This window comes from Myripristis murdjan, chromosome 1, assembly GCF_902150065.1.
Source record: "Myripristis murdjan chromosome 1, fMyrMur1.1, whole genome shotgun sequence".
NCBI lineage: Eukaryota > Metazoa > Chordata > Actinopteri > Holocentriformes > Holocentridae > Myripristis > Myripristis murdjan.
The window spans coordinates 14571478-14597164 of NC_043980.1; the positions used below are offsets into that span (position 1 = coordinate 14571478).

At 42.6% G+C, this 25687-nt stretch overlaps 1 protein-coding gene across 2 annotated transcripts in view; it reads left to right on the forward strand.

Annotated features, from left to right (window-relative positions):
* ntn1a (netrin 1a) overlaps positions 1-25687 on the forward strand; it is a 71141-nt gene that overhangs the window by 44365 nt on the left and 1089 nt on the right. The window contains exons 3-6 of one of the 2 annotated variants that reach the window (XM_030057847.1): positions 7166-7315; positions 9672-9725; positions 10103-10105; positions 19432-19506. In XM_030057847.1, the coding sequence (XP_029913707.1) occupies positions 7166-7315; positions 9672-9725; positions 10103-10105; positions 19432-19506 (282 nt within the window). The remainder of the gene's footprint in view (positions 1-7165; positions 7316-9671; positions 9726-10102; positions 10106-19431; positions 19507-25687) is intronic. The other variant, XM_030057844.1, reaches the window with a different exon arrangement.

Consider the following 25687-nt stretch of genomic DNA (forward strand, 5'->3'; position numbering starts at 1 on the left):
TTTGAGCCCATTCTCCTGTCGACTAGGAATGCAAACAGACATTCATCATCACGGGACGTTGTGTATCATTAACCCCTATCCTCCGCAGTGTCTAGCAGACCAGCTAATTGTGGGGATTTAACCTCTTTTTGTTGTTTTTACATCCCTTCTCATGTGTCCAAGACTTGATTCTTTCAGCATCCCATAACTCACTTTCATGGGGGTTTGTTTCTCATAATGGTACAGTTCGATGCCTCAAGGTCCTGCGGTGCATTTTATCACAGTGTTTAGAGCTGTTAAGCTTGTTTACTTGTCCTTGTAGACAACAGACACAGTGCACATTGTGCGGCACAAACACATTATTTATAAAGATAATGAGGAAGGCTTGGGCTGACGCACACAGCGGAAACTAGTTGTTTTTATACAAATGAGGTTAAATTGTGTGCCCATTTTCATATTCATGTCTGGAAAATAACTAAATCATCATCTGAATTAGCTTAATTAGTCACTGATTGTATTATTTATTAACTTTTTTTTTTTTTTTTTTAAACTTTTTTTTTTTCTAAAGCCTTATGCTTATTATAAGGCTATTCCAGACCCTAGGTTCTTATTTTTGCCCCTTGGAGTCCTTCACATTTATAATCAGCATAAGAATTATTAATCTAGCACTCCAGATGAATACAGACTTTAAAAAAATTTTTTTTTTTTTGCATTACATGGAGGGCTAATGAAGGCCTCCTTTCCCCAGTATGCTGGCCACTGAAGTCAGAGACCTTGGAGGCAAGCAGGCAGCATTTGGATCACCAAAAGAGAAGGAATGTATGAATAGTTTTGCTGTCGTTTCCTTCTGCGGCAGCTAATCTTGACTACAGCAAAAACCTCAATTTGTGTAATGATTAAGTGTTTGTACCATAACTAGAGTGTAGGCTGCCTGCAGAAACGAATTCGATTTCCAGTGAGGTTCACGTGGAAATGTGTTTGCATATGAAGAAACATGACTAATTTCATGTAATTTAATGACTAGTGAGTTTGATTAGGTCAAAGCCGCAAGTTGAAAGCTGTGAAAAATGCACCTGGTATGGACCTCTGGCGGCTTCAGTCGACGCAGCATGTATAGTACATGTGCATCTGGACCTGTGAGGCTCACTGTAATTTATGTCTGTGGAAGGCTTTTGATAACCAGTGCTCCTGATGTGTGACCTGACAGGAACTCTGCCTCCTTCATCTTCATCTCAGTGTCTTCTGTGCATGGATTTTCTCTCCCTCTCTTGGCTGGTTTTCTAATCTCTTTTGACTCTGCCTGATGCTCCGACTCTTCTTAAGGAAAAGTTAAGACACAGCTAAGAAGTGTCGAGATGCTCTGCCGTATGTGTACATGCACGGTTGCATAATTTTTGACCATGAAATGGGTTTTGGCTGTGTTTGACTGTTACAAGGAATGTAAGCCTTTTTGATATTAAACACATATTCGCAGTTGTTTTTTTTTTCATGTTGTGGTAATGCCTGTTAACACAATGAAAAATTACCATAATGTTTATGAACAACACTCCTGTTGTTGTTATCTTCATCATCGTTATTGTTATCCTCATATTTCCATGTCAACACCCACATCCACACATCATGCACGCTCAAGGTCATGCGCTCATTTCATGAAAAATACAATGTTGGACAGAATCTCCATCATCATCAATTATAGAACTACATATAGAGCAAGAGTGTAGTCATGTAAGCCTGGGCAGTGCATGTCATATGTTCATTACATCAGCGTCCCCAAACTACGAAACCCTAAGTCATCTCACTGACACGAGAGACTTAATTCTCCTTGACTCCCTCACATTCGGTGTTGCCTCTCACCCAACCAAAGTATAAACAGATTTCATCATAATTTATAAAATTGTCAGCTTACCCAAACGGTTTTGTTCAATTTAATCCATGAAATTTGCCAGAGTTTTTGCCCCCTCCCCACACACACACACACACACACACCTCCCCACCTCCCTATGCCTCTGTAATTATAAGCAAACACTCTCCAACTTCTACTGTGGTATTCGATTACACTGAAACCGACTTACAGAAAGGGATCTGTGGTAATTATCCCAGGCTGACAAATGATACGAAGCATGAACTCTTTCTTTTGCCAATTAAAATATTTTCACAAACTATATTTGGAATGTTACTGAAGAATGAAGAAGTTAAAGATATGCCTGTAGTTCTGTTACTGCCCTCTCTTTCCCTCTCTCTCTCCCTCTCTCTTTCTCTCCTGCTGTTAATTAACTTAATAAACTTGCCACACACGGGCTTTTCCCTTTGTCAAACACCTTAATACGGCGTCAATGGCTTCCCCCGCCAAACTCTCTCAGGTTTACCACATCATAACTCAACATAATTCAATGGAACTGAAACCACAGGACTAATTTCTGTCTGCTCCCCAAGCAGCGAACGCTCTGCACCAAAGTGACAGCAATTAAGAGGTTTGGTTATTTATTGAACTAAAAAGAAAGCCTTTGCTGTGTGTGTCTTTTGGAAGAGAATAAGCGCTGCAGGAGCACTGGCAAGTCGAGGAGCACAGAGTTTGCTTTTATATGAGAAATACAATCCTCCCCAATAGCAGCTCATTTCAATAGGAGGCCATTACAAGCGAACGAGGGTGCCTGCTGCTAACCACTGAGAATGAGCTGTGGCCGGTGGCTAGATTTACACGCCAAAATTTATAACTTCACCCCTCATCGAGTAAGAGTGTAAACACGGAATACGTTTCAAGCGGCTCTTGTTTGTATCTTTAACTATTTCACGGATAAAACTGCAGCCACAGAGTAAAACCCACCGAGCTTACCCGATAGAGATATGCATGAGTTAATCTTAAACAGGTGATAGAGAGGGTTAAAAGACTAACAGATGTAGCACCCTGGGTGGTCTGTGAATACCTTTGACAGATAACTAAAAGGTAAAACCTAATTTTGCAATGATACTTCTCGATAAAGTGTTAAATCAGCTACTGTAAATCTGTATTTCTTGCCCTGGTATTGAATCAAGAGGCCTCTTGTGATTAAATATTAAACAATAACACTAGACATCTCCCTTAGTACCCATTTTGATTTGAAGACTATATCGGATGACAATAATAATTACATAAGAGGTCGACACCAAATAATGATCCCTGGTTTTCATTATTCTTTTTCCTTAGAAGACCATCTCAACTTAATAAAGTCAAGCTTGAGCAGATTGGCACTGGTTCTGTGACTGATGGATTGCGTTCAGTCCCTCACATTCGAATCTGAACATCAACCGATATGTAATTACATCGGTCAGTGGATTCATGAGGAACATATTTTGCATACAGGGGAAAATTAGGCTTTGATTGAGGGATGGTCTGTTTCAATTAGAATAACATGTTAAAAAACTTACTCCCCTCTCCCCAGCATATGTCTTCCATTGACACAGTAGGGATTTTTTTTTATTGACCACATATAAAATGTTTTCTTCTAGGGATTTAAAAAATATTGTTTTTCATGACTTCACTTTTTGTTTTGGATTTCCAGTGGGTGTGCTGATATCGGCGTGTTTTCAATTAGCATAACACACATGTATTGCCTTGTGCATAAAACATCAGCTCCAAAATCAATCAGCTTATGGCCAACATGCTAAGCTCTCTGTGGCCTAAAGCGCAACTGCTGCAGTCATTGCAAGCTTATTATGTTGATCAATAAAAAACAAAGCTACACAACCAGCAAGCCTCTCCCTCTCTATTAGATCAACACGTCATTTAGAAAAGCCGTTTATGCATCGTGCAACAAGCCCATAACCCTATCTCTTTCTGTTCTCCGCAGATATTTGCGGAGGAGCAGAAACCTAATTATAATCGAACACAGACTTGGCTAGCTTGGACCCTTCCCAGGGCCAACAAATTATTCTTATTGGCACAGAATGCACAAACCAAATGGGGGAGTGGAGTTCAGACTTCAAACACCAGCTTTATGGTGAACGATTGGCAGAGTTCAAAAATTCTCACATTGTGCAATCTCAACCTCCTATGAAGCCGCTAAAGCCGACTGGCCCGACCGCTCGCCTTTGAAATGCCTTCCACTCTCCCCATTAACCAAGAACGTTTTTCAGTCTTTTATGTGCGAGTCCCTGTGCCAAGACTTTCTCTTAGTATTAGGAACTCGGGCTTCATATTGAAAAGTGACAGTTATACGGGACGAAGCCCTCACCTTCAGATGCAGAATAAAGCTGCTGCTAGGAAGAAAAAAAAACACACCATAGGCTTCCTCATATAAAAAGGCTTCCTCACACACCTACACTTCTCGTCATCTGGACACAAGAGCGCTCTCGCAGTTTTCTTCACTCAAGTGCTGGTGAATGGAGATGGAAAGTGCCTTTTTGCTCTCTTGTCCCCATATCTCCCTGAGCCATCTGGAGTAGCCATGAAGGAGAACATACAGCCACTTAACCGCTAAGTGGACACACACACACACACACACACACACACACACTTACACCAGAAACTCTCACTCACACCTTGGAGTCAGTCAGCAAGACAGCCAGTCAGGAAGCCAGTCCTCCAGGCAGGCAAGAGGCAGGTCATCCAGCCAGAAAGTCAGCCAATTTGTCATCCAACCAGACAGCAAGTCAGTCCTCCACATTTGTCCGAGGACCAAAGGGGAGGAGGAGGAGGAGGAGGAGGAGGAGGAGAGGCTGTGAGTCAGGAGGCGAGCGGTTCCCACCTGTAGAACATGTGCTGTGCACCTTGATTTACTGGCAGGCTCGGGGCTCTGAGCTGCAGTTATTGGGCAGACGCTCTTAAAAATACAACCTGAGCTCTCTGAAGCTCCGAGCAGAGATGCACTTTGCCCCTCTGCGCCTCAAACTCCGCTGACAAGCTCCTAAATTTACAGGCCCGAAGACGTGCCGGCTTGGTCTCCACACCGTTTACTAGGCATCCTGAGGCCATGCGCATGTGTGTGTGTGCATATGTATAGTATAGATACATATGTATGTGTGTGCATACATGCATGGGAGTGAGTGTATGTGTGTGTGTGTGTGTGTATATGTATGTGTACTCCCTCCCTAGATACAACCGGGCAATGAAAGCGTTGACATGTTGGTCTGATAAAGTCCTAATCGGTACACACACTTTAAAGTAGGCAGTCTGATAAGAAGGAAGAATGACACTTGCTTGCTTGCACACACACACATGCACACACACACACACACCAGCCTGTTGTCAGATTGGGATAAGAGCAGCAACAGGAGCTGAATCACAGGAAACAGGCAATAGAGATAAAGGGGAAGGAGAGTGAGGCAAAGAGAGAAAGGAGGTGTTCTTTTTTTTTTTTTTTTTTTTTTTTGTTGGATGAGCTCGAAGATAGAGTCTCCTAAAGAAGCGTAGACTTCACCTCGAGTTGTCTTGTAGCACTCACAAAAACAAGAGCCGTGTTGTTTATAAGGGTCTGAGGTCGACCTGAAACAGAGCAGATACCCTATTACATTACCACCTTACAGCAGTCTTTTCCCTGAGGCCAGCTGTAATGTAGATCTCCCAGAAAGCTCATCTCTCATAGAATCTGACACAAAGATTGAATAACAAGCGTATCAATGCACCAGGTTAAAGAGACATTTAACACATTATGCATTTTAACTCACGGTTCAGCTTTCTGTAAGCTAAACGGGTCAAATTCTCATTGGTAAACATCTATCAGCTTGCAGTCAGATGTGTGTTACTGCACTTTTCTTTTATATTAAGTTACATGTGTCGTTGAAACTGCTTAATACCAACCCATAAGATAGATATCTATAGTTTGGCCTAGTGCAGCGATATAATTTTTTAAATTCTTGTTGGCAGAAGTGAAAAGCGCGCTGTATTTCCGCACTGCAGGCAGACGAACCTTAATAACTGCATTCCCTGTGCGGTCAGAAACAACAGGCCTAACCACTAAACACTCCCACAGGCCACAACGTGCATAATTCAGCTTTGCCTTTGAAGGCGTTCAGAGTGACAAGTGACAAAACACAGAAAAAAACAACAAAAAACAACAACAGCCAAAAAAAAAAAAAAAAAAAAAAAAAACAGGTAGGGAGGGAGTGAACGAGCAGAGCGGGCCTTGCCTCGAGGCCAAAAGTTAGCATCACTGGTTTTCCATAAGACATAAACAGAAAATACAAACACACACGACTTGAGGGATATGGTGGTGATGGATTGCAGACAAACAGACTTTTTTTTGGCTTTGAGGGCCTTTTGAGCAAAAAAGGGGAACTAGTGATAGATTAGGGGGAATGTTCTGTTCTGGATTAGACTAGGATTTAATGTGCGTAGTGTGTGGCATGTTCTTAATTCAACCACCTCTTTTTCCCAGGGTCGCCAATAACTATTTATTCACACACACAAAAAAACGATGAAACGGAACATGTTTCAGACAGCTACTACTCAACACTGATTTCAAACTTGACATGGGTTTGGGTTTGAACTAAATTAGGGGCTTGGATTGAGGCAGGCAACTGGAAAATGATTACATTCCTGACGCATATGTGTTCGATAGACCCCCCAAGTTTGGGAGGAAGTGTGACAGACATTTTGGGCTCACGTTCAAAGCACTGCATTAATCAGAAACAGACAATTAGGATTATCCTTCATTATTTGATCATTTGGTAAACACGCTCAATCCCCACTTTTTTTCCCCTCACACATACAACTGCAGTCCCACAGTACACTCACACACACATGCACACACACACACACCAAAGCATACAACCAAACGCACATGCAGGGACACATGCGACCTATGGTGATGCTGATATCATGGTAGTCGTTCATTATAGTAGCTGTGATTGGCACATGTTAATGAGCTGATTATAAAACGATGTCAAGAGATGTCTACACACTTTGGAGATTTTGGCGTGTTGGTTGTTCTTTCAGTCAAAACACCGCACTCGCTCCCAAATGAGCTTGTGGTGTTGTGTTTGACTCCACTGAGTTCTGTCTCTCTCTCTCTCTCTCTCTCTCTCTGTGTGCACAGCTTCTCCTCTCTATCGACACGCTGTTATTGTTGCTCCCACTGCTGTTGTTGCTGTTGTGCACACACCTGCACCCTCTACATGTATCTATGTGTGTATGTTTGTATCTTCCCACATGCGTGTGTGTGCGTGACCACTCACTGTGCCTCTCTTTCTTTCCTCTGTTTCCTCACAGCATGTGATTGCCATCCCGTGGGCGCTGCTGGCAAAACCTGTAACCAAACCACGGGCCAATGTCCCTGTAAAGACGGCGTGACTGGTATCACGTGCAACCGCTGTGCTAAAGGCTACCAGCAGAGCCGTTCGCCCATTGCCCCCTGCATAAGTACGTGGAACCAGCCTTTACCATATAACCCACTATTATCTGCCCATCTGATGCCTCACTGTAGGAAAATATGGAGTTCGGGTCAATAACACACCTTCAAAACAGACAGAGATACCAGAAACTGCATCAAGGCGATCTATGATGAAACTCACCACACACCACACACACACACACATGCACACACACACACACACACACACAAAACTCTCAAACCTGTCATTTTCAAATGCCGCCGCAGAGGAATAAACCAACCAACCAACACAAACACCCTCTATAATAGCACACTCCTACATTGTTTTTCTCCTCTGTTGCTTTTCTGCAGACAAGCGCCGAGTGTCCGACTGTCGGGACTCTGACCAGTAAATCTGCTAGCTTAAATAAACACACCATTAAACCGAACCCCCAGGTTATGGCGGCGCAACCTTCACTGCTTGTCGGTCTCCATAAATCTGAGTAAGACGCAGAGCTGTTAGCACCGGTATCTCCAAGCCTTAAAGTATGTCAGATAAAAGCACATAAAGATTAGGGTTGCAGAGTGCAAAGAAATACGAAATCTGTCTTGCTCTCAAGGCCTCCGGCATCAGGTTCTCACTACTCGCAGGCCGTTTGTAAGCCAAGGTGTGCCTCGGTAATGTAGTCAAAATGATGAAATATAATGCGGCCTAAAGGGAGGCTAGTGTTTCTGAATTATAACCCCGCAGCTAATGACAACTCCAGTATTCCTGGATTTTAATTGGCTCTACATCTCGTTCTCAAAGCAGCACATCTTAAGTAGTGCTTTTATCCCCATGAATAGATACTAGGGATTAAACGCTCATGAAGAATAAATCTTTATGAGCATATGCTTGGCTGAGCTCCAACAAAGGGATGAATTAAATAAACCTAATGGATATTGGATATCCTTAATTTTCCTGGGAAGGTCACCTAAGAGCTAAGGTGTCAAACATGGAGAGAGCCCAGAAGTGAAAGTCCCTGTAGTTTCTCTGATAATCGCTAAGTAATGTAGTTTCATTTTTAACAACCGACAGCGCTTGCCAAGTTTCATTTTAACAGCGAGTCATATTATATCTCTGACTTCATATATACCCTCCAGCGTTGTGAGCCATAAACCCACACGTCAATTATGAGGAACAGGCACATTATTTGATCTGGCACGTGTGGCAATGAAACACTGATAGGAGATGGGCGGGTTGGTCGACAGTGGCATCGGCGGGGGGACCCCCGGGTCTCCGGCACCATTGTTTTGGCCAGCATTGTTTTTCTTGTCATTATATGGACCAATTCTTTGTCAGAAAAGGCGCCACTGCGTCCACAAATCAACATCAGGCGTGTGTGTGACTACACCTGGAAAAGATTTCGATTCATGGTGTGTAACATACAGACATATTCGGGATTTTCATGAAGTGGTAGGGGAGGCTCACTCAAGTCTAACTGAGAGACGTGGATTGTTTTTGATCAAAAAGACTTGATTCTTTCTGTCTTCCTTAATGCACAAAATCTTCCTCTATGCGCAATCACCACCACCACTGCTGTGCACCTTTCCTCTGTTTTTCCACTTCTTTCTTTTGATGCGTCTTTGAAGCATCTTTGTGGTTTTGCCTCTTGTCCTTGCTTAGCCCCTCGCCACCCTGCACTAACTTTTTGATGGGCCCCCTCTCTCTCTCTCTCTCCACTGCCCACATTAACAAAAATGCATTATCTGTGTTTTATATTATCTGTTGCCATCCTGCTCCTTTGGAGATAAGAGGAGCTCTCTTCATGCATGGTTTCTCTGAGTGTCAACTTCCTACCCACTTGTGAATAGAGCGGAGTATGACGGAGGGCTGAGAGAATCAAGTCTTGGGACATCAAAACCACCGACACCTCTGTTGTGGCTTTTCCTCAGCGGCAGGTTCAACACGGTACTCAGGAAGGATGGGGAAAAAAGAGAGAGACAGATAACAGTTACATGTTTCACATCTTTAACATCAGGTTGTGAAAAGGATTTCATCGCCGTTTTTATCTAATCTCCCAGATATATCTCCTGAGCCACGGTGAAAGAAAGGCGCTATTCTCCCTGGTGGTCAGGTGACTTGCTCAATAATAGTAGAGCCACAGCTCGCCAAAACAATCGTGCATTTACACTAAAAGCTTGTCTGTGGAAAACCACGGGAAACATAACACAGCATGAAACAGCTCATCCATAAAACTGAGAGATGTTTCTTACGAAAATACACAATATCTTTCGTCTTTCATGTCACGCATGCACATTTTCACACATAAATGCACACATAACCTCACATATATGTTTTGTTTATGTGTCATATAATGGAACTGATCTTGTTTTGTGTTTATGTCATATTTTTCCTGGGAGCAGAGATTCCAGTCGCACCTCCTACAACCACAGCCAGCAGTACGGAGGAACCAACAGGTGAGTAAAGTGGAAAGTCGTACAGCCGACAGAGTTGCATTGTGGGCAGGGTTATACTGGGCGGCCAGCGTTCTGAAAATCCCTTTTCATTCACTGAAGAAAGTCAAAGGTACAAGACTGCACACAAAAAAGCTTCAGGACATGAGGCAGCTACGAGTCCCACAGTGAATTTCCTCAAGAAACATCAAATTGCTGCGCTTAAAATTGTTTTTCCCGTGCTGGTATAACTGAGCACACTTTGAGGCAGCTTTATACAGACATTCTTCAATTATTTCAACAACTGTGGTATGCAATATGCTGTTCCCAGTTGCAACCACTGATCTGGAATACAATATAATATAACAGTAAATATAACTGAATAAATTGCATGTGTTTAGCTGGTGTTTGGGCAATGAAGCTCATGGGTACTGCAGTATTTAGTGCAGTTTGACATTCCAAACTGACAGGAAAACATAATTTCTTAAAAATGAAACATTGAGAAGTAATAGCCATAACATACAGAGTTGGCCAAACTGGGGCCCTGAGCAAACCCCCAATGTATGCTCCTGCACACCAGGCGCACAGTAGGTACAAAATTAGTGCCTAACAAAATGCCATTTAACGTAACAATCTTTATAAATAAGAACAAGCAACATCTGAAATAAAAAATAAATTAGATCATCAATTAATAATAACAAAAAATATATATATTTCAACCACAGATGTTTTCAGAAGCAGAAACTTCAACCTGAAATAGAAAAAAAAAAAAAAAAATAGCAGCAAGACCCTTGTTTCTTTCAACAAACATCAACCTGAAATGAATAAATAAATATAAAATAGATGAATCTGTGTCACAAAACAGGTTATACAGAGAGCAGATAAAAGTATTAACAGGACATTTAATGAGTGGTATAGTGTTTAACATGGCCAAAGTTTTACATTTTTACTTAAACAACATACCCACCTTCGACTGAAGCTCGAGCTTTTTCTTGCTTTCTTGTTTTTTTTTTTTTTTTACGGATCAAATCGTCTTTTCGTCACCATCTCTTCACCTGCACCGGTGCCCGGCCCTGAGCTGTGATTGGTCAGATGTTGATTGTCAGTCATCACAGCGATGCGTGTGGTAGATGACAGATCTCAGCTGACTTGATTTGGTGCAGACGGGCCTCACAAGTGATGGCTTGGCCTCGCCGACCGCTCGCACCCGGGACCCTGCGGCGTGCATGTACGTGCTGTGTTTGCTCATAAGACCCTACACACAACACGTGTTCTGCGTTTAGGGAGGGGCAGCCCTGATAACATAACCCTGTAGTATTGTTTATTTATCCAGGGGAGTGTGATTCTGCGCTGGGTAATATTGTGGTTCTTGTTAAAAGGAAGTCCTCACAAAACCTGCAGCTCTGCCGACTGTGCCACGCTATACTTTATTTATTTATTTATTTATTCATCTTAATAATGCACAAAAACTACTCATTCATTTATTTGCTGGGAATTATTTGTTGGATACAGCAGTGTCCATTTCCACCGATGTACACATTACCTTGAGGAGGATTAGGAGAATATTGTGGAGGAGGGTATTTATGGATTGGAAGTTTTCAGTAGCTCCACTCCCTCACCCAAAATATTTTTCCATGAGTGTAAAAACAGAGTACAGTATAAATTGGTTCCCTCATGCCTTCCCCCTCCTTATTAGGGGTTCATGAATATTAAATCAATTAGGGGCAACCCTGGGATGGACCCCCTTTAATCTCTCACACTTTCACAATTAATCAGTCTAACTGCGGCACAGTGGGGTGTTGGTCTGCTGTTTCGGCACGGGGGCCTTGCAGTTTTATTTGATTCGCTGATTTTTCATCCCTCCCATCTCTCCCTTTCTCAGCCTTTCCTTCTGTGAGAGCGGGACCGGAGCTGGATCTTGTTCCAGTTACAGTGTAGGAGTCAGTAATGCTGCTTTTCCTTCGCTTATTGAATGATTGTTCTATGAAATTATAGTCCATAATTTGCTCTAACCAGAAAGCGACTGAATCGTCAAAACACTGAATTTTAACGCATATGACATCAAGATTAGTAACATGAGATCCTGTGCAATTGAACATCGCATCATTTTGCTTTGTTCTTTGTCTGCATTTTATTAAGATGTTCCCTGCAAAATTTCTTCCTTTTATAAAATAGAAATAGCTTCAAGTTTATCACAGAGGCTCCAAATTTTCATTTAAAAACAAATTCTTGATTTCAGTTCAAATGAAGTCAGCTGAAATGCATGCAATTTATATGAAATTAACTGAAATACCTGGAATGCTTGTGTAGTAAACAGACTCAGCTTGTACAAGGCCTGTTGGAATAAGCAACATATTTTGGCCTTTGGCCCCACAGTGGAAAAAGTTGAGTCATCTAGCTAACAGTGAGTTTTCCTTGTCTGCAGCCACAGGAGGTTTAGGAAGTGTATGTGCATTTTTGTGTGTGTGAATGTGTGTGTGTGTGTGTGTGTGTGTGTGTGTGTAGGCCTAGCGTGCGAGAGGCTCCTGCAGCTGTTGTCAGACCCTCGGAGGTCCCTAATGCTCCCCGGACAGCTTCGATTGACAGCACACTCAGGATACCGCTGGTCTCCTACCCTCCTCCACCTCTTTCTTTTCTCTTTCAATCTCTTTTCTTTCTCCTCCACCTCCTTCGTCTCCCTCTGTTTCACGCTTTGTCTTCACATAATGCTGTGGGTGGTGCGGTGCTACAATATCTGGAGTTTCTCTGTGCCCCCTTGTCAGGAATCTGTCCACTTTTGGGGTGCAGGAAATTTTCTTCACTGAGAGAATTGTGCGGCTGAAGGAGTGACAGCTCCATATTGCCTCGAGTAAATGCACACACTCAAGCAAATATGAAAATGAATTGCATTGCTTTTATTTGACCAAACATACTGTTTCTGTACTGAAAAATCAGAACCATAAATATTCAGTTTGCAGCACTTTTAAAGACATTGTGTGCTGTGTGGCTTATAAAAGACAAACCTATACAATACCCTCTCTATCCACCTCATTACATTTGTGAAAGACATTTTTGCCTGTAGCTACATCCTATAGGATGACTCGAAAGCCTCTTCGTATTATCCCATTGATTAAACCGTGTCATTGAACCAATGTAAACACAACCTGGAGGAAACTGTGTAATGACTTAGGCCGTGTAGCTACAGGTAATCTAATCAAAATTGAGAGTTCTGGGAATTCCCTCGCATAAGTGGAGTGGTTAAGGCTTCATTCAACCATTCAGCCCAGAAAAGTTGAAATCAAGCAGATTGCAAGGTGGAGCACCTTGATGGACATGCTGCGTTGGTCATGTCAGATTTAGGGGCAGCCGTGGGTCCCGCTGGACCACCCAGGCTTGAGGCCCAGAGGATGCATACATTACCGGGTCTCCTCGGAGGGTCGCACATTGGAACAGCTATGATATCACCCAATATGTGATTGCAAACAGATGTGGTGGTCTTATCAGAGCATCGCCTCCACAATGTTCTCCTCATCCTATTGTACATGCACCCCCTCACACCTCTTTCCCCAGATCCCTGTTAGTATAGCACAGTGGACAATGGAAATACTGAAGGACTTGAATAATACAACTAGTAATAATAATAATGTTTGGTTTTTTTTGTATTTTTTTTTATACATATAGCAGCTTTTCAGAGCTGGTATACAAGCCAGTGATATGGTTTAGAAGGCACTTGAAAAACAAGCATGAAACAACAAAATAATATATTACACAAAAAATGGATCAGTCAATAAGAATGAAGATTCAAGAAACTAATAGTTATTATAAGAGGCAATTCCAGAAAATGGGTTCAAGAAAAGATTTGAAAGAAGAGAAAGAAGGAGAAATAGGAAAAAAGAAAAAAGAAAACACAACCACAAAGAGGAAAAAAACGCGACAAGGGGGTGAAGAAGAGGAATAAAAAATAAAAGAAATATGTAGGGACAAGAAGAAAAAGAAAGGAACGGGGGAACAGAGGAAAAGAGGAAATGAATCAATGACCAATAAATGAGTGGAGGGAATTTATGTAGAAATAAATATGGGAAAATCTGGGAACCTGAATATTGTGTGGTTACGCGTATGTGTGTGTGTGTGTGTGTGTGTGTGTGTTAGGCCGACAGCTGTGAGGCAGGTGCCTCCTCGAGGGGGGATGTGTGAGAATGGAGGCTCTGGGGGAGAATGGAGTAGATATTAATTTGTTTCCTGCAACTGGGGTCTCCCCCTTTTGATCACATGGAGGGCTGGAATGCATGGCGAATACCTCGATGGTGTGGCCCAGACAAAACACACATTGTGCTGGTAGGTCACGGATGGTGTGAGTCGTCACTCCCACGGGTCGTGACAGAGACGTCTGCACGGCAACGCAATGTGGAGGGGATTAACCACTGATGACCTGTGATGGCCACCCCGGCCCATCAGGATACACAGACTGTGAAAGTAACTAATGATGATGAGGAGGAGGAGGAGGAGGCTTGTGGCGATGGTGATGGTGATGAGAATGATAAGGATAACAAGGCTCGGCCAGATGTGCGTGCGTGTGTCTGTCTGCGACTGGAAGTGATCAGAATTTGCGGCGGACCCCTCCTTAGATTTTTTGGACATGACTCTCTCGCTCCGCACACCCTGTTCAGTGCTCGCCATCTCCCCCGTGCTTTAGAGTCATGTCATCGTGGGATTTTGTTACCAACACTTAATCGTATGAGAGAAAAAATAATGGTGTGAGACACAATTTGCAATAAGCAGGGCTGGGGAAAAAAATACCACTGTATCAAATTCTCATTATCGATACAAAACTTTTGCATTTGATTTAGTTTTTGGCGTTCAGTGGCCTTTCTAACAACTCGAAAACCTTGGCAACGCTTTTCCTTTCCCCTTTCCGTGTCTTTGCATTGGGTGATAACTAACAGGAGTGCCCACTGACTCATCTGAAACTCATCAGTTACAGTAACGAGGGATGACCCAAGTCATCAGGACTGATGCCACGCCACCCAAAACAAGAAAACTCAAATCAGGTCAAGAATCATAAACAGCCTCCTCGCTGGCTGTTGTTTCTCTTAGCTTGGCTCTCGCTGTGGATCGAAAACAAGCCCTCTTTTACTCTTGGACAATACAATGCGAGAAGGAAGGGTGGGTGTGGGGGTGTGGGGTTCTCCTTCTTTCTCTCCTCCTCTCTCTCTCTGCTGTCAACCTCACTGCTCTGGTCTAAGCAGCCCGGGGCAGAGCAGCACACTGGGCTCCATAATCTAATTACATGCTTTATTTGCCGCAATTTGTTTCTCAATCAGTCTGGTTGAGGGAGAAAGCCCTCCTCCTGGGCCCTCATTCACACCTCCTTGTCTCACTGCTCAGATACCTCTGATAGCTCTCTGCCTCTGCGTCTGGCCAGCGACGGGACCAGGAGCAGCGATGGGTCCTGTACATTTAAACAGAGGAAAACGTTGCCTCCCGGATTTGTGCAGTGCTGTACACATCCAATCAAAAATGTTTATTGTTCCACACACCCTGAACTGTGCTGAGCAAAACACCTTGCCACCTCTGCTCCATCTGTGCCCATTTCAAGACAGTTTATACTTCTGCATCAAAATGCCTCCGTAGCTATGCCCTTTACGTCCTGTCTAGCCCATAAGAGGCTGCTGCTGTAGCTTATATGCATCTTTCCAAAAATGTAAACGTGTGTATGGCGACGCAAGACTGCAAGATCTATGATTGTTCCTAGAGAGGCTTTGCGCTTGTTCTTCATTTTGTGGTGGATTTCCACTGATAATGAAGACAGCATGGAACTACCCAAGGAGAGTCGAGGTCAGGAGATTTGCTTGTTTGCTTTTTTTTTTTTTTTTTTTAACAGCACCTCATCCCCAAATTACAAGGACTGTCAGATGTAACTGTGAGAAATATCTAAAACATGAATTTGAGCACCACTGAATATGTTTGACAGTGGACACTGTGATTCAGAGAAAGTAAAACACAGCTGCTCTCATTTTATATATGCTCCATTGGCGCTGAAAAAAACAACCAAAAAAAAAATTAAATAAAACAACAACATTAATAACAACAAAAACTTTGCATTACTGTCTGGTGTTTTCTTGATCTACACTCACTACCCTCCAAAAAGCATAACTACAAATAACTATAAATAAAATTCCTCTGGTATAGAGAACTACAGGGACAGTTTGATGCAGAAGTGTGAATGAACCTTTACAGGAGAAGCAATTTGTCCATTAGCAAACTGTTGATGGACAAAAGGATTTAAATCCACCTCGAATGTTATAAACCATTTCTCAGAGTGAAAATAAATAAATAAATAAATAAAAAAGTCAGAGGCCAGGGACTTATTTGTGGTTTGTGTGGTTGTTCTACTGAACCATCTGTGTAAATCAAGTAGTAAGCAAATAGTGTTGGCAGGTTTTTCTTGACCAAACGACATGTATGTGGGGGGAAAAAAAAAGGTTCTGCATTGGCATCTGACTCCACAGTGCATACGCACACGCTTGCTGGCTGAACTTATTGAAATGTTTGCTCACCAGCTCCCACTGCAACTGGTCTAAAATATCACCTTTACTTGTTTTGCCTTGTGGGTAAGATTCTGTTTTGGTCCTCTGATTCATCGGCTTTGTTTACATGTCTGTGTTAAGATCTTGTGCTAAACTCTCCTGGTTTGATTTAGCGGAAGAATGTGTCATCATATCATTTTTTTTTCCCTATTTTTGTTCAGCACTAGATACAATAAAACAGTTTTGTTTCTGTCAGAGAGGTAACCATAAATGGGTTTTGTCAATTATAATTAACTTAATGTACATCAGGCTTAACTGTGTTTGTAATTCAAGTTTGAGCATGCAGCTCTGCTAAATCCAAGCCTAACTTAGGCCCGGTTTTGCTCCAGGATATGATAAATGCAAAGATTTAGACCACATACATTAAACTGTACCAGCGCTGTAGCTTGAAGCAGCTTTAACTAGAGGCGTCCCAAGTGAAAACGATTAGCTTAAATGGTTGTACAGGACTTTGATAGAGGGAGCAAAGGTCCACCTCTCAGTTACTTTTCAATCCTCTGAAAAAAAAAGAAACAGGAAACAAAGCGCTGTGGTAACTACATCTACTCCGAACACGCACGGCACAGTTTAGCCCAGCGCTACAGGACTCTTCCCACTTCCCCTGCGTGCAGCGTGCGTACAATGGGAACATTTGTCCTCGCGGTAGGGGACTGCCTGGCCCTAAATGGGGATCTCGGGGTGCTCTCAGCAGGCCCAGAGCTGTTGTCTCAAGGGTGCACTAATGGGGAACGAGAGGCTATCAAAGGGAAGTATCATGATGGCGTCAAGGGGGGTTATGAGAAAACAAAGCTGCCTTTCCACAGTTCCCCCTTCTGTCATTTACATGGTAATCAGGCGCCGTTGATATAGTCTCCTCTGTTTCATTTACTTTGCCTTTTTTTTTTTTTTTTTTTGCTCTCTCTATGTGCAACCAGCAACACCAGCTTTGGGGTTTTTTTTGCTGATTTTGGGGTTTTACTTGAAATCCTCCTCCTCTTCCTCCCACCTCCTGATAAATTCACTGCTGTCTTTTTTTTTTTTTTTTTTTTTTTTTTTTTTGTCAGCCCCCTCCACCCCTTTGCTCTCTACCAGTATCCATTCTCCTGCCTCCCTCCCTTTTTGTGGGTGCATTTTTTCTTGTCGCTGTGTTCCCCAGGCAACCTCATTCAAACAGAGTATAAAGGAGAGCAGAGGCATGGAGCAAAGATCTGGTCACAACAATGAAGTTTGTTCATATTCAGGGCTGCCTGAAAGCTTCAATCCTTCTTCTACTACCCCATCACTCCCCTTCACCACTTACCTCCTGGCTGCTCGACTCTCCCTCTCTCTCGCTCACTTTTTTTTTTTGACTATGCTTAATACAACTTGCAACGCTGAAGTGTAAACTAAGTCAATACGCTGGATCCAATTTGTGTCAGTAAGGTGAAGGCAAAAGCCGGGGGAGAAAAAGGGAATTTTTTTTTCTCATATATGTTAGCCTCACGTCTCACATTCAGGCTGGCAGTGTGACAGCGTAGCATGGGGCAATCACTGGAGCCCTAAGCCGACTGGATTGCCGGGGTTAAACCCAAGAAAGTGGAGGAAGGGATAAACTGTAGCCTCCTTCACCTCCTAGTAATCTATCATAAAAGTGATGGCACACGCACAGACCCATGGGCCTGTTTGGAGAGGAAGCACACCAAGAAGAAGCAGTTTAAAAAAAAAAAAAAAAAAAAAAAAGTGGTTGTTAAAGGAAGATTCCCAATAAAACACATTATCACGGTTTAAAAACTGCGAATTGGTACTGTTTTATTTGTTGTAGGGTGCAATTCTGCTTTTGTCAGTGGTGGTATCAGCAGACGCAATGCACATAGAGAAAAGTTGCAGGGACAGTGGAGCTTAATGGGAGAAAGAAGAGTGTGCTCCCATTTCTATGCTGGACTTCTTGTATGTTTGCAGCAAATCCGTGAGTCTTGTTTATGATTTGACACTGAAACCCAACAGCGAACATTTTAGATTGTTATTTTTTCTCATTATGCCATTGTAGCTGCTCTGAGAATATCTCAGTGACATTAGTGGATTCAGTTTTTTTTCACAAAATAACAACAGAAAAAAAAAGGAAAAGGAAAAGAAAACAACAAAATGGCACTAGAAACAGTGTAAATCAAATATAAGGCTGAATTTTTCCTTTAATTGCAATATCTGAAAACACAGAGAACAGGAGAGGTGTCCACTTCTAAGGCTGTTCAGATTGGAAGATAAATATAGTACGTATAAACAACTTGAGGTACTTACTAGCACAACTACCTCAAAAACTGTGTACGTGCATTCGTGTGTGTGTGTGTGTGAGGCAGAGAGAGCATGTGTCTGCATATGTGTGTGAACACTCCCCCACAGCAGAAGGCTATAGAGCAATTTGCGCGACCCTTCTGCCTGCGTGAGGTATTTATTTGTTCACAGCCTTAGAGTGGACGCCTTCCAAAAGGGCTTTCTGCCTAACGCTTCATGGATGGCTAATTTTCCCTTCCTGACCTCCCTTTGTGTGGCAGTGACCCCCTTACTCCCCACAACCCTCAGCCCCCAGTCCCACCCCCGCCACCCCCGGTCCCACCATAGCTGCAGACCCATACCCCTCCTCGTCCCCTGTCCACACTGCAATAAATGCAAAAGCTTGACATGGTCGCTTGGTGGGGCCTTGAAGGGATCCCAGGGTTATTTTTTGACAAGAGAGGTGAGATTGAGGGGGAGGTGGTAGCGGGTGCATGGGTTAAGGGATTTTGGGCGAGGGAGGGAGGGGGGGATGTCGCTGTATTGGTCTTACTCATTCCCATAGTGCTACACTGACAAGGAAAGAGCGGGAGGATGGCAGTGGTAATTTGTACAGCTCTTAAGGCCGCTGCTGGTACCCTGAGCTCCGTTCAGGCGTCCTCACATCCCGGATCGAGGTTCTAGACAAAGTGCAAGTGCAAGAGTCACCGCGCAAACACAAACACACACACACACACACCAATTATTCTTTTCTATAGTGTGCTTGTACTCGCAACGCCCCTCTCACCCGTCAAACCAGACAGGTGCACATCGACAAGAGTAACCGAGGGGATTTTCAAGACATGCAGTTATCACTCTTTCACAGCTGTTTTAGGAAAACTGCCTCCTTCTCATCCTCCTTCTCCTCACTGCATCTTCCTTCTCCCTACTGTTTGCAGACTGTGACTCCTACTGCAAGGCGTCCAAAGGCAAACTGAAGATCAACATGAAGAAGTACTGCAAGAAAGATTACGGTGAGTCAAAAGACAGCACCCTGTCCACTGAACGGCTTGGCATCATGTTGATTTCGACAGGAAAGTGTGTCAACACAACAGCCTACTTTACCTCGGCTTGGCTCAGGTTAAAACTGGTTTCTGCTTTTAGAAATTAGAAAGGATATAAAGATGAAATATAATTAAACTTTCCTGATACACAGTGCAAGAATCTTACTGTGCAACCCACAGTCCAAATAATGGTTAATTCAGTTTTTAAAGGCATTTGTGGAGGCACAAGTGATTTTGTCATCAGGCCATTTTCTCTGGGATTACAGATGTTAAACTGTAACATCCACAATTATTTGTTAATTTTAAGATGTTAGGTGTCTACGCGCTTAATCCCAGACACTGTCCCTGTAAGTTATATTACAGTGTAGAAGGAAAATTCCCCAAGGAAGACTGGACCGTGTTTTCAAAAAAAAAATGGTGTTTTAAAGGCTTTTTCTTCTTTGGTTTAATTAGAATTTGCAGATGTAAATATCTCTTAACTCCTACTGTAAACGCATATTTTCCAATCTTGTTTTCTGGGGGCCCGGTGTGGATGTTTCTCATTCCATACATCCCAGTCCAGCGTGTTGCTGGGGAGCCCCTATAGTTTTCAGGGAGGCACTTTTCTGACAGCTTACTCCAGCTTTCCTAAGATAGAGACAAAGGATCAAACAGAGGAGAGCCGATCTTCAAGGAGGTAGAGCGAGGCAGACAAACAGGAGGAGAGAGAGAGGGCTTGAGAGAAAGAGAGAGATAAAGAATTAGGCTGAGTTGTGTGTGTGTGTGTGTGTGTGTGTGTTGAGGAAGGGGAAGGGAAAGGGGGGGGCGGGTAGTCTCCTTGATGGACAGCCCAGCAGGCATTTAAGAGCAAAGCGGATAAAGCAAAGGCAGTGTGACGGGCAGTGGGTGCTCTCTAAGAGGTCCTCATTAAGGCGGCCCACTCCTCCCCTCCTTAACCCCCACAACTGATGTGTTTCTCGCTGCATTCCTGTGACTGTCAGTCCGCCACGCCATTCAAGGTGTGGAGGAGACGTGTGACCCCCCCTCACCCCACCGACACCCCTTCGATTCTCCTCCACCTCCGCTCTGTGATTGAAGTTTGGCTGCTGAACCGGTCAACCAGGCAGCGGCATTCTGCAGCATAGCTCAGCGGCTTGACAAACAGGCCAGGGCATTGTTCTGTTGGGATTTGAAGGAGTTAGGGGGTCGGCTTATAGACACCTCCTCTTCCACCCATACGCTACCTTCATGTTCTATATCACAGACTCCCCAGTAGACACTCATTAGACCACAGAACCCCATTTAGTAAGACTTTATCCCGTGTATCAGTGAAGTTTTGCTGCTGACGATTTTGTATTAAACTGATGGACTGTCTGCACTACACATGGGGAGATGATACTACTGAGAGTGAAACCTATTATGACAATCATTTATATACATTTTCCAGGGGGCCCGTCAAGGGTCAATGGATCCTACATTTCCAGAGCTTTTATGACCATTTCAATAGCAAAAATGTGGAAATTTTTGTCAGCTCCATAAATTTTGTGGTCTGGAACCGAGGATCTGGGGATGGAAGGGACAGGAAGGCAGGGTAAAGTTGTTGGTTACACTAACATAAAAAAAAAAAAAAAATCAGGAGCAGTGACATAAATGTTACCTTATCATATTGTCATAAGAAAAGTGACTGAACTAAATCCCAAATCAATCTGTCAGTGCCTTGTGCCCTATTTAGGTGGGATTCGTTTTATTTGACACTAATATAGCATTTCCGCTATTTTAATTCTGTCCAAATTTGCCATCTCAGTAGTTTTAACAGATTGCTCCCACGTCAGTAAAATTTCCAGTGTCTTCCCAGTTTTATGCATTGTTTGGGGTCTTCGATTTCATGGCATAGTTATTATCCAACAGTACGCAGAAGACAGACAATCAAGGTCATCAAAAGACGTTCAAAAGTCAATCACCTTGTCAGAGAGGTGATGCATCATTTTCTGTAGCAGGCGATAGGCTTGGCATCTGCATAGCTGGCTACAGAAGGACTGTGGCTGGATCGTCTGTCTACATATCTGTATGAATTGTTATATTTGTTTTGCACGGTGCCTTGTTTTCAATGTTAGGTAACCCAAGCTGAAGCTACGTAAGACACACAGCACATTTTTGGTGTGACAACAATGTGTAGATGGTGCTGAAGTACACCCACGTCTGTCTTTACTGAGATTTATTCTGGAGATGCTCCTCCTGTGAGAACTGGACAAAATGCATCACAGAGGTGAATGACGTGCGATCTGTGATTTTGATGCGAAACATTTCCTGGTTGTTTGAATTTGTAGATTTTGCCTTCCACACTTTTTTCATGTCTCTGTTTCTAGGACTCCTATTCAGTAGTTTTACAGCAGGAAATCCTGATCACACAGTTTTTCTTTTTACTTCTCCAAACTCCTATGGATATTGTCTATATTTCCCTTTCAAATATGGGTTAACATGTAAAATGTGGTAAGACATCACTCCACTGAATTCCTTCATAAACCTGAACACACGCATAATTTGTGGACAGTTTGTTTTAAAATGGGTCAGTTTCACACTACAGATTATTAGATTAAAATCCTAATCAGAAGTACAGCAGTTCACTGTAGAACTCAATCTTTGCTGACTAGTGTATCGTCCATAACCACTGTCCATTCTTATTTCCAGACGCACAAAATCATATTAATGTCACCAACATGACAATCTAAATGCAGTTTCCCCTCCTTTCATGTGTCCGGCTCAGTCCCAGTGAGATTGGGGCCCCTGACTGAAACAGCAGTAGCACATTTAATTAAAGGCAGAACAACAGTAAACACATTTCAAAATAGGTAATACATAAAAAAAGCATTGGAAATAAAGGAGAGACCAATAAACAGTGAGAGAGAAAACGAGAAGGGAGATACAGAGAAAAAGTATGATTGCTCACTCCTTAAACAATGAGTTTACTCTAAGCACTGATGTCGTCTACTAGTCCATTATTTAAAAGTCATTAAATATCCCTGCAGGCTAATAATGTGAATGGGGCAGTGATCATGTTCTTGCTTTTGTTTTTTTAAGCAGAAATAACTCTTAGACCTCAAACAGTTGTAGGGAAATTTTCCCTTCATGCCCTTGTATCTAAAGGTATACCAGTGAGTGGCCCTACACATGGATAGAAACGACCCAGCAGCCCTGCAACACAGTGTGCCATCACCACACCGTGATGAAGAGTAATTAGCATATTACCATATACGGATACTGATATAATGTATGTATAATATCCAGTTATAGCAGATCAAAAGGTTTACATGGCAGCAGTTTTTCCTTCACTCAAAAGAAAACCATAATTTGTTTCAAGTTTACAAGTTTAAAAAAATGTGTGTAGTCTGATTACTGTATTTTTCACAGCAGTCATTGTACCCGATTTTGTTCACAATTTCTGTTACCAGGCTACTGCAATGTCATTTCATGATCATGTGTTTCTCCACAAAGCTGGAGCTGTAACTGCTACATCATCCTCTGGGCAAAGACTAATCCACTTTCTCCTCGCCTGGCTTCCACCAGGGGGGCTTTGTGCTGGCGATGTACATGAGAACCACACAAAAAAAAGCTACTTGGCACTGCTGTAGTTTGCAGAGGTATATGCAAAAATCCTTAACAGATGAAACAAATGTTCCTTATCTCACATTATCTAACACCCAAGCACAGAAATAGCGATTGAAAGCTCACAGCGTAGACTTAAAATATAATGTAAGAGAGTCATAGCTTAGGATTGTTTTGAAAAGATCAGCAGGGGAGCTGGGCTCCATGCTGCGTCGGGAAATGATACTACAAGCTTCTGTGCTCGATGTACAGACACACTCATAAAGAATCACAGACAGGGGGGTGGATGGATGTGTGTGTGTGTGTGTGTGTGTGTGTGTGTGTGTGTGTGTTGGAGGGGAGAAATATGTGTCTTAAGCAAACCCCAAGGATAACTGCTCGTAAGTCGGTGTTTACAGGGTATGTGATGTGCAAACACAAACAGAGAGAACAGCACCTTCCGCTGGTGGCAGCTGGAAGGGACAAAGTGATGCAGGGCAGAGTTCACCAGCAGGTCAAACACCTGATCACCCAACTGGAGGATTTAGGTACCATTTGGGCCCCAGTGACACCAGTTTACCCTGGAAGTGGGAGCTTACTGTTCTGAAACTGTTGTAAGAGCTGAAGGAGGAAATTAATAACAGTGATTTTTTTTTTTTTTTTTTTTTTAACACACAGCTGAGTACCTCGATTTACACCGGACTTCAGTGTGGTCAAACTGATGCTTTTGAAGTTTCAGAAATTAAACATCAATGACCAGAATCTGCACACTGTTAATGTGCATCCACCCAGTGTTCAGAAATCATTCTTTCTTTTTTAATAAATATTCAAACATTACAAATATTTAAGTACATACAAGTGAGGGCAAAAGTTTTGATTATGCAACCATGCTGTGTGCTGCACTGAGGATTGTGTTTGTTGTTTTGGGATTTATGCACGTGAAGAGAGTTTTTTTTTGTGTGTTTTGCTTGTTTTCTTGGGAGCCTATTCCTGGTGCAACAGTCCCAAACTATATTTTAAGCTTGGAAAGTTATCATTAAACTCACATTCATCAGTTGAGGAGACAGTGAGGTAATATGCTAATAATTTGCTGAAAAAAAAAGGTTTTTAAGTCTAGTATGCATGGTTAAAAAAACTGTCCTGGATGCAGGATATACCATTAGCACTGCCATCTTCGTCAGCTCCACTAAAAGTAGCATGTTGGAGGTGAAACGCCCGTGGTGCATTTTAAAAGATGTCCCATAAGTGAAGCGCACAGGAGAGCCATAATGGCACTTCATGGAGATATGGTCAGTATAATACATATTGATACCCTGAGGTTAGGATGCATGAGAGGTAACCCTTGCCTTTCTCCTTTCCTTTACTCTTTCTTTCTCTCCCTCCCTCTCTCAGAGGACCGTACCAGTTCATTCATCATGTGATATCACAGAGTGTCTTTCCAACTCACGTCTCTAATAGCCCTACCCTGTCTCCTAATCACATTACAAATCATCCTGTTCTGTCAGTCTTAATGGACATAATGCTAGTGGGGCTGTATATCATAGTCTGACTATGGACCAGCCTTTTCCAGCGAGGATACAATACTGTATTTATACCATGGTGGTGTCCATTTATGGCCGAAGTGCCATTTCTCCTGAGGCAGGTTTATTGGGCCTTTACTGTACATGGGTGCACATTTGCTGCGGTAAAGAATTTTGGTGTGATCTCATCGAGCTTTTCTCTCTTCATACACAAAGACCTAGTGTTTAGCATTGCAGTTAAATTATCTGTCAATGTTTTAACAGTGGGGTTTAATTTGACTTGCATCAACTGCAGTACAACTTAATGATACTCGTCACTGGTACTGCATTGTTAGAAAACGGTAATACTGCATGTACAAAAGGTAGTAGTCACATGAGGAGGAATTTGGATTATCAGCACTTTAGCCTAAATTAGTGATGATGATACCCGACTGTGACAGCCCCAACAGAGCTGTCACACAACTTTGACTAAATCATGTTGCTTCCTAAGATTATTTTCAAAAATTTCCCCTAAAATGTTTTGCTTTTTTGTCTAAGACTGGCGGGTGCTGTTTTTGCCTTTCGTTTCATAATGTGGGCGTTGTGAAGCCCTTTGAGACTGAAACTGTGATTAAGGGCTGTACCAATAGACTTGACTTGACTTGACTTTGGATATGCCGTGTATCATGCATTGCCTATGAGTAAATAGCAAAAGTGGTCTAGTATCAGCAGTTTTTTTTGGGTACTAATTCAATCAGCCGTTCATGAAACAATTTTCAGACACTACAAAAAAAAGTCACAGTGAGGACTACAATATACAGAGGAAAACAAGTCTTGAGAGAATGTGTTACTTTGCAGGTGCAGGGAGCAATAAAGTAAGCCCATTTGAATTAAAACCTTCTGTAAAGGCAATGAATGGGAATGAAATGTTGTGACTCCAAACTTATGAAGGCGACTAAACTAAGATTGCCTTTGTTCCATTTGTAAACGTCAACAAAGGCGATGCTCGCGCTAAGAGGCTTTCGAGGGTCCCGAAGCCAGACCAGTCAGTCCTCGCAGAGCAGGCGTCAGAGCTGCTGGATGCTCTCAGA